This window comes from Carya illinoinensis, chromosome 11 (genome assembly GCF_018687715.1).
Source record: "Carya illinoinensis cultivar Pawnee chromosome 11, C.illinoinensisPawnee_v1, whole genome shotgun sequence".
In the NCBI taxonomy this organism is placed as follows: domain Eukaryota; kingdom Viridiplantae; phylum Streptophyta; class Magnoliopsida; order Fagales; family Juglandaceae; genus Carya; species Carya illinoinensis.
In genome coordinates, this window is record NC_056762.1 from 27,119,122 (window position 1) to 27,129,050 (window position 9,929).

At 32.9% G+C, this 9,929-nt stretch overlaps 1 protein-coding gene across 1 annotated transcript; it reads right to left on the reverse strand.

The window, feature by feature from the left end:
* Positions 1-3,248: 3,248 nt before the first annotated feature.
* On the reverse strand, positions 3,249-3,656 carry LOC122282340 (pentatricopeptide repeat-containing protein At1g43980, mitochondrial-like). Its single transcript, XM_043094300.1, has one exon. The coding sequence runs from the start codon at positions 3,654-3,656 to the stop codon at positions 3,249-3,251; it is 408 nt and encodes a 135-aa protein (XP_042950234.1).
* Between the last annotated feature and the right edge of the window lie 6,273 nt (positions 3,657-9,929).

Consider the following 9,929-nt stretch of genomic DNA (forward strand, 5'->3'; position numbering starts at 1 on the left):
CTTAGAAACTGGAAGAGGAAAAATAGTTTCTGTTTTGAGAAAGTTTAACTCTTTGGTGGTCTAAACCTATTCCAATGACTTTGATAATTTTATTGAAGGATTCTAAACATCTTATATACATGTTATATTATTATTTTGAAGATATTTGATGTTAGTTTCAAAGATATGAAATTTTATGCAAAGAGATATTCAAATAAGCCAAGTGTGGATGTTCTTGGCTAAATTTATGTTTTGGTTAATTTTTAACCATGTGATCTTGAATTAGAAGCTTATATATGTTTTAGGACATCTTTTTAAACCATGTGATGGTTTGCTTTGAAGATCACATATTTATAAGTCATAGATCAAAAGGTTGATCAAAACAAGTTGGAAACAAAAAAATCAATGGAAATAGCATATGAGAATTTCGGCCCTATGGAGTTTTAATAGTTGTGATTAGTTTTAAATTTTTCTAAATTGATATTTGAGTTGAGGATAAAATTTACATGAGGCATGTAAATTTTGGTGACTTTTGGAGTTAGTATGCAAAATCCTTAAGTTATGGGTAAAACGGTCATTTTCCTACATGTAGAGAGTAAAATGGAAATTTTACTCTTTAAGTTAGTATTTTTCATATTTCAAGTTATTAGTGATTTAGTGTTAACTTTTAGAATCACTAATTACAGTTCCTCGTGATCGCTCTTGAGGTTTTATAAGAAACGTGGAAATCAAGGTAAGTTAGTTTTTAACTTACTAGCAGTTTACTGTGTATGTGTGCTAAGTAAAGGAACTACAGTGTATGTACGTGTGTTATCATATATGTCTTGCCATGCCAAGTTATCACGTAATTGTCTGTTATACAGAATTTATTCTATCATCAGATTTTATCTGTTACGTAATATATTCTGTCATGTATTGTTGTACATTACAAGTACGTCATGCTAAGTATGCCATCTATTACATGTATGTCAAGTCATGTAATATTCACTGTTGCAAGTATGTCATGTTAAATATGTTGTCTATTATATGTTATGCCATGTTACGAAATGTTTCTATCTCAAGTTGGTCATGTATTTCAAGTTATGTTCAAGTCACGTTATGTTACGTTAGGGCTTCAGTCCTTTCATATTCCAGTCACATTTCATCTTGAGTACATTCAGTTTCGTGGGGTCCACAACATCTGTGGCACACGAAGTATAGGGTCACAACAATTGTGACGCATACACTACGTGAGACACAGCAATTGTGACGTGTAGAATACATGGGGCCACAACAACTGTGGAGTATGTATTAACTGCATTGTGATGTGTAGAATATATGGGGCCACAACAACTGTAGAGTATGTATTTTTCATGTTAAGTCAAGTTTGTGTAGAATACATGGGGCCACAACAACTGAGTATGTATTTACACGTAGAATACATGGGGCCACAACAACTGTGGAGTATGTATTTTTCATGTTAAGTCAAGTTTGTGTAGAATACATGGGGCCACAATAACTGTGGAGTATGTATTTACACGTAGAATACATAGGGCCACAACAACTGTGGAGTATGTATTTTTCATGTTAAGTCAAACTTCAGAACAAGTTCATGATAAGTCAAGTTTCATATCACGTTCATGTTAAGTCAAGTTTCAGAACAAGTTCATGATAAGTTAAGTTTCATATCATGTTCATTCAAATTTCAGAGCAGGTTCATGCTAAGTCAAGTTTTAGATCAAATTTATGTCAAGTCAAGTTCAGTTCATGTTTCAATTTAAGTTATGTCAATTATGCTATGTTGTACGCCAAGTTATGCTTTAATTACTTATGAATTTGATTATGCATTTATGCTTTTACTGTCATCCATGCATCATTAGCTTGTGTGGAAGTTTTTTTGTTAACTTATTGAGATTTGTAATCAAATCTCACTTTGATAGTCCCAACTGCCATTCCCCCCGAATGGTAGATCTTGTTACAGGACCTGAAGGAGAATCAGGAGCTGATCAACTAGACACAGTTGACTAAGCGACGGTGCGACATCAATGTTAATATAGTAATTAACGTAAATTACTACTTGTACGATTGAGTTGCATCTCTAGTACTTTTTGGATCATAACCATTTTGGACTAGTGTTGTGATCTTAGTTGTTCAATGGGTTTTTATGTATGAAGTATGTTTTAAGTATTTGGGATATTTTTAATTTGGTGCATAGTATTGCTAAAGAAAAAATTTATCCGCTGCGAATATTGCACATTGTTAGATGCATGTTAGGAACATTGCATCTTATATGTCATGAACGGGGGCAGGTAACCTTGTGTTGCATGTCTCGACGTTTCAAATGTCCGTCCGATCCCAAACGAAATTTGGGGGGCGTCACAGGGTGGTATCAGAGCAATACGTCTTTGAGCAGTAAATCCACATGTCCTTAGGAAATGCACCAAACATTAGGTTTGAAATTTTAGTCGTCAGTAGGCTTGAATTTCTTAAGGTATGAAAGGTAGTATGTGGTTTTAATACATATACTCGTGTGTTTTAAGAAAGGAAACATGACTCGTGATAGAATACCTCGGAATCCTAAGGGAGATAACAATCAAGAGGATCAGAATTTCCTGATGGATGAAGGATTAGTTGAGGTGTTAAGATTGCTGACCAACGTGTTTAGACATCCACAACTACGGAAAGTACACATACCCATTAGAGTATATGCTGTCACTCAGAGAGACGTAGATGCTAGCGCCCCAGGAACTGCAGGAGCTGGTATCGTCACTGGTATTTTACTAGGACCTATATGTGGTTAAACATAGTTAACGTTGATCTGATTGCAATTGATGATAGTATTGCATTATTGTTATTTTGGAGTAGGTCAAGTTATTGGGGTTGGTAAATTGTACATTGTTTGATTCAAACGAGTCATTGATCCAGGTTTTTACAACCCGAAAATCCGGGTTCCGGCCAATACCCGGGGTTTTTTTTTTTTTTTAACAAAGCCTGATTATTAAATTTTTTTCAGCAAAAAAATATTGTGGCACTCTTTTTTCTTTTTCAGATCTGTTCTCTTTTCACCCAACAATGATGTTCATTGCATGAGTAAACAAATATGCTGGCCCAGATTTTGCCATCTCTTAGCAAATTTATGTACAAAGTCATATCTACAGAACAACATCTTTCTGGCAAAAAGAAGTAGTCCAAATAAATCTAGCTACAAAAATAGTTAATTGAATAAGATGAACTTGAGAATGGATAAGTTTATGCTTGCTAGTGTAATCAGTGCGTGTGCTAGCAGGATATCAAAAAATGTCAAGGGTCTCGTGTACTCTACCATTGTTAGTCAAACCCAAAATCATGGTGTTCCAGGATATCAAATCCCGTACACCCAAATCAGCAAAGATCTTCATGGCATAATTAACTGACCCAAATTTAGCATACATTTCCATGAGTGAATTAGCAACAACTGGATCTGACTCAAAACCCGATTTAACAACCAAAGCATGAATTTGACCACCCTGCTCTGCTGGGGGGAGTGTACAAATAGAACTTAGAACAATACTGAGCGTGAACTCAGTTGGCCTGAAATTCTTCCTCAAGCTCCACACAAAGAGTTGCAAAGCATCCTCCACACAACCATGTGCTGCATAGCCTGAATCCCCTGATCTAGTTCTTCGAACAACTGGACTGAATCCCCCAATCAATTGCATTTAGAAAACAGATCAATAACAGCACTTGCTACAATGCTATTTGAATTAAATGGTTAAATATATAAACAACAGCACATAATTATATTCTGTGCATGCAAAAGGATTACCAAATGTATAATGCATGCATGGTTTAGGCATATAATTATATTCTTTCCAGTCAAAGATGAATGAGAATGGTCCTTCTAAACTAACTTATTGACCCATATCTTGCATAAATAAACATCCCATATCTATTTAAAAACCCCATATCTTGCATAAATAAACACCCCATATCTATTTAAACACCCCATATCTTGCATAAATAAACACTATCTATTTATTTTAACTGAAACAGAAAGATCAATATCCGCTTGAAAAGAAAAAACAAATGTCCCTAATGTCCATTCTCTCCAGAAAAAAGCAAACACAAGCCAGAATGAAAAATAATGTGTCCCTCCTGGACCACACTCAAATCATTCAACACTAATTAATATGTCCCTCCTGGACCACACTCAAATCATTCAACACTTCTTTTTCTGAATAAACTAGAATGAAAAATACAATTCAGTCACTAGTCAGCCAAAGTAAGTCACATTTCAGTGATTTCACCAGGTGTTGCTTCCAGAGACGCCCCACTGCACATGCAGAAAATGTGAAAAAAATGGCATCATGTTGCTAGTACATACAAATTATTGTATTCTCTTCAGATGAATTATGCCCATAGAGGTACATGATGTATAAACGCTCTCAACCGGCAAGCAGTAGTGCCAATCCATTCCTATTGATGGAGATTTTATGAACTACAAAGTTGAGTTCCGTATCTGCTTGCAATACCTATTAATCGATGATATTATTAGCAAAGCACTTCAAGCTAAAAAATGAAACAGAACTGAATGTAGCATTCGAGCATGAGGAGGAGAAGAGGTTCAAAATAAAAATAAAAGAGGCAAACTTTCAAAGCCTTTATGCTTGCTTAGCTCATGTGATAATACTAAGCCGTCCAATTTTAAAACCAAAATGATTATTCTCAACTCAACTCTTCAAGAATTTATCCCAACTTCCCAGACACTCAAGGTGGGCTACAATACTACAGAAAAAAAACATATAGAACTAAAAGAAGATCAAATTTTAAACCACATTGAGTTATACCTTTCATTTACCAGTAAATCGGGGGAAAAGAGCGTAAAAATTGTAAATTAGAGGGAGAGGAGAGGGAGAGAGAGAACCTTAGAGGGTGAAGCAGCAAGAACAGAAGTGGGTTCGGGCTCGCCCAGGCGAATAGAGATGCGATGGAGACAATTGTTGTGGGAGTCCCAGAAGTAGAGTCGGGAGGCACCGTCCCATGCCACCAGGTTCCCAGGAAACGAAGCGATAGATGCATGGGCTGACGGCGACGACGGGATGAGTGGATGACGGCGATGGGATGATTTGTAGGGTTTCGGGAAGATTCTTTGAGAGAGAGAGAGAGAGAGAGAGAGAGAGAGAGAGAGAGAGAGAGAGAGAGAGAGAGAGAGAGAGAGAGAGAGAGAGAGAGAGAGAGAGAGAGAGAGAGAGTCAGATTTGGGGGGGGGAATCGAGATGCCGACGGAAGGGATATAACCCAGTGCCAAAACGACATCGTTTTGTCACTGGGTTTTGATTTTAAAAAAACCCGGATACCGGATTTAAAATCCGGGTACCGGGTTTTAAATCCGGTACTCGGCCCGGGTGCACCCGGGTTTTAGAAACCGGGCACCGGCCCGGGTGTTTTCCGGGCTGGTGCCCATAACCGGAACCCGGTTATCCGGGTTCCGGACCGGGCCGGAAAAAAATCCGGCCCGCTTGCCCAGCCCTACATGCACTATTCATCTATGTAATTTTTTTTCCTAATCTTTCCTTATATTTCTCACATATGTAGTTTTATTTATAAAACATGAAAAATTTATAATATTCTCAGAACATTTTATTTTAATAAAAATAAAAATAGTCATGTTAAAATTTTTTCAAAACATGATAAAAGGATAAAAAGTTCAAAAAAAAAAAAAAGGATGAGTGAGTTTTTTCTTTTCATATTTATTTTCTTTTTAATTTTTTATTGGGTTATTGATGTCATTTTAGCAACATATAGATATTGTGTTCACTTTAATATCTGAGAAATATTGAAAGATCCGAAAATATTAAAAATTTAGGGTTGTTAGAAAAGTATTTAAATTGAATAAAGAAAAATAAAGAAAGAATATTTAATTGATATAGAGAAAAAATAGATGAGCTTGTGTATGGTATATTGTAAAAGTCGTTAGCTAAAATAGAAAAATTAGAGTTTGATGATTTATTTTAAAGAACAAGATACAAAAACCATTGAGATTGCTCTTAGAATGAATGAAAACTAGCTTGTAGTATAAGTTTATAATAATTATATTTGAATGCCTTTATAAGTTTAGAATAATTCTATTTGAAGACCTTTATAACACACACACTATACGTGACATAATTTGATTTGAAAAATAATTTTAAAATTTAAATCTTACAAATTAAAATATGTGATCATGCAGATAGTGTGTGGTGTAAAGGCCTTCAATAATATTACTCATAATTTTAAAGTACCACACACACTATACGTGGTATAATTTGATTTGAAAAATAATTTTAAAATTTGAATCTTATAAATTAAATTATGTCATGCATATAGTGTGTAGTGTAAAAGGCCTTTAAATAATATTACTCATAATTTTCAAGATGTGCTAGATCTAGAAAGAAATATCATCAAAATAAACTAACAAACTAACGTAGCTTAATGTAGCACACTAAATCTACTCTAAAATAATAAAAAAATTATAATATAACGAACTACATTAAACTATATTAGTTTATTAGTTTATGAATTTACTTTTATAAAATCTATAATAGATAGAACATTTCTCTTAATTTTAAGAGTTATATTTTAATGAGGATACAAATTGAACAAACGGTGAGAATATGGGGGTGATGATAATACTGCTTGCCGTTTAAAAAAAAAAAAAATAGTTACGTACATAAATAATTACCAATTAAATCTTTCATTTAATTTTCAAGTTTTCGATAATTTGCACCAAAAGTCCAAAACAAGCGATAACTCAAAATAAATGCCGTTGCACAAGGCTATACCATAGCTCGGTTTGGGTACAATAAATATTTTATTTCATCTTATTTTATTATTAATTTTTTTTAAATTTTTATATAAAATATAATAAATAATTTAGTTTTTTCAAATCTTAAAATAATAATAATATTAAAAAATAATATTTTAAAATATTTTATTCAACTTTTAACCTTATCTTATCTCAACTAAGTATCCAAACCGCACCTAAATGACACAAATTCCCATGAAAAGTAGTTTGTAAAAGTAATTTTTTTTTTTTATGAAAATTGATCTTACACATGTAATAGTAAAGGTTACAAAATATTGAGATTGGAACACATACAACAAAGAACAAAAATATACGGAAATTGCCTAAATTACCAATGAAGGGTAGAAATGGGTCTCGGGTGAAAAAGAATGAAGAGTATAAAAGAAAATCTTGAAGTAGCAAAGACGACCCAAGACGATGCTAAAGCTGGAATCCTTAAGTATTCTCAGCATTTTGCAAACGAGCAACAATCTCAACATTAACTTTACTTTGGAGCCAAGGTCCTTTGGACCAATTGACAACAACTTGGTTTCACACTAAGAGAACCAAGGATTGCCCCCCTCCCCATTGTATTAAAAAAAAAAAACCTAAAGTTAATGATGTTGGATTCAAGCTTAGAAGTAACAAAGTGAATGAGCCAAAATTAAACACTTTACTGTTCGTCTAGACTTGAATTGTTAGAGTACTAAGTATGATCTAATACGACAGGATAAACAAGAAAAAAAATAACAATGCCAAAGAAAAAGAAGTTAAGTTTAGGTAAAGAGCAGGACAGTGTTTTCGGGAAGCCTAGATGGGTGCAATAAGGATATGACAAAGCAAGGCATGTTTTGACCCAATCCAACACCTGAACTATATAAAAGATGGGAAATGAAGAAGTCAGTGGTTGCAGTTGTGGTGTTTAATTTCTAGTAGTCTTTGGTCTTCTCCGGTCTCAACCACTCTCTTCTTTCTTCTTTATCAATTTATTTTATTTTATTTTTAGAAAAATTCTTCCAGCAGGGTAGCAGGTGAAGTATAAAGGCTCAAAACTAAGTCCAAGAGTTTACCAAGTCTTAAACAGTGATAAATGGGTCATTGTTGGTACTACCGTTATCGCTTCACTTCAGAAGGGAATGGCTTTTACCAGGACGTTCTGAATCATGCCAATACCACTTTCTCATTTTCAACCTCTGTTCACTGATGTTGAGATTTCCAGTGAATGCTTCAATTGTAGTGTGCATAGTTAATCTATTGGACCCGTTGCAATTTTGTAGAATTTTATGTAAGAGAAATGAACAACAGTGCAATTTTGTTGAATGATAAAAGGTTACAAACTATTTATACACTAATTCGAGATATTTCGTTGCTAAATTACAAATGAACTTCCAATCTGTTGATCTTTGTATTAAGTTACTAACCAAGTTTTTCTAAATTGATAACAATATAATAAATTGAGTATTACCCGTTGTCAAGACCATAGGATCGTGTAAAGTGGGATTACCTGGAGGCTTTGATGGGGAAGTTAGGCTTCAATCAGAAATGGATTAAATTAGTAATGAACTTTGTAAGAACAATGAGTTACTCAATAATTGTCAATGGAAATCCAGGTGAAATTGATGTGAAAATATTTGCAAGTGAACAAAATCACAAAAAGTAGTAAAGTTTAAAAAAAAAAAAAAGTGTGGAACCCCACATAGACTACTAATTATGCTATTGAGTATTGAAATTCACCAAATTATTTATTATTTAGAAAAAAAAAACTGAAAATTTAAAGATTTTACCACCTAATTAAACTAATGTGCTTGGCAAAAATAAATTAAAAGAAAAGAGAATAAAAACTTAACGTTGAAGAGATAATAAAAATAAATCTAGAGCCTTTGATTTCACCTGGCTAGCTAATCCCACAAAATTTATTATTCCGCGCTATAAAATTCTAATTTTTCAAGTTGATGAAAAATAAATCCCTTAATTATTCAATGTTTTCTCTCGAATAACATTAGAAATATCTCCACCTAATAATTTATCATATCTCCATGTAAATTAAATTATTTAAAGATGCATTATGTTATTTGGATTTTTCTTAATCTAAAATCACACTAATTGCAGTAAAGTATGTCTATCTTTCGCTCAACTAATGGTATTTAATTCTAAAAGCTTCTAATAAAAAATTATCTCTCGATTTCATTATGATTCAATAGATCAAATAATAATTGGCTAGAAAATTGTAAGCACTAAGATCAAGGATAAACTATACATAAAAAAAATTAGAAATAAAATAACTTATAATTTAAATTGTGTTTTTAAATCTAGACGACATCAAAGTCCTAGAAAAATAAAATTAGTTCATACATCAATCTTGAACTTTTCAATTGTGCCCTTGTTTCCTTCTTTGAATATATCAAAATGCTTTCCTTTTGCACCAAACCTTTTCATTCCTTCAAACACAAGCTAAAATAAAAATAAAAAATAAAAATTAAAAATTAAAAAAAAAAAGAATGAAGAAAAACTAACAATTTTAATAAGCAAAAGAGTAATAAAAATTATGTAAAAATTACACTTATCAAATTCCCCCGAACTTAAAATTTGCTAGCCTTCAAGCAAAGAAAAAGAGAAAAACAACTAAAAACAAGAATTAGTTTAATTCATAAAGTTTGTTGCATCAAAGATTGCCTAAAGTTTATAATCCAAAGGAATCATTTAATATCATACAAGTCCAAAAGTTAATTCAAAACTCCATTCCAGCTCATTATCAATCCTCTCATTCATGCATACCTATCATTCTCACTTCATTATTAGCTTTTTGGATGATTTTATGCAAACAAATAAATATATATAATGGATTTCTAGTTATGAAATTGATAATTTAAACTCAATAAGCTTGCTTTTCAAATTACTCTCCACTAATGTAGAACAAAAATATGATCGAGGATCGGTAAGTCTTTATTAGGCTTGTAACGTAAGGCTAAGGTGAAGGTTACAAAGAAAAGATAGGATTCAAACTGTGGTGCCCTTCGCCCCCACTTGGGATTTGGCGGTGACTGAGACGCTAGGATATGTAATACAAAGCTACACACCTCTCGTACATCATACATAATATGCAATGCTCCTAGATATTTTAACAGTATGCAATAAATGTCTAATGGAAAATAGAAAAAAAGTAAAGAAA

Excerpts from the sequence above, each read along its gene's own strand:
- LOC122282340 (XM_043094300.1), bottom strand. The coding sequence starts at position 3,656 with ATGCAATTGATTGGGGGATTCAGTCCAGTTGTTCGAAGAACTAGATCA.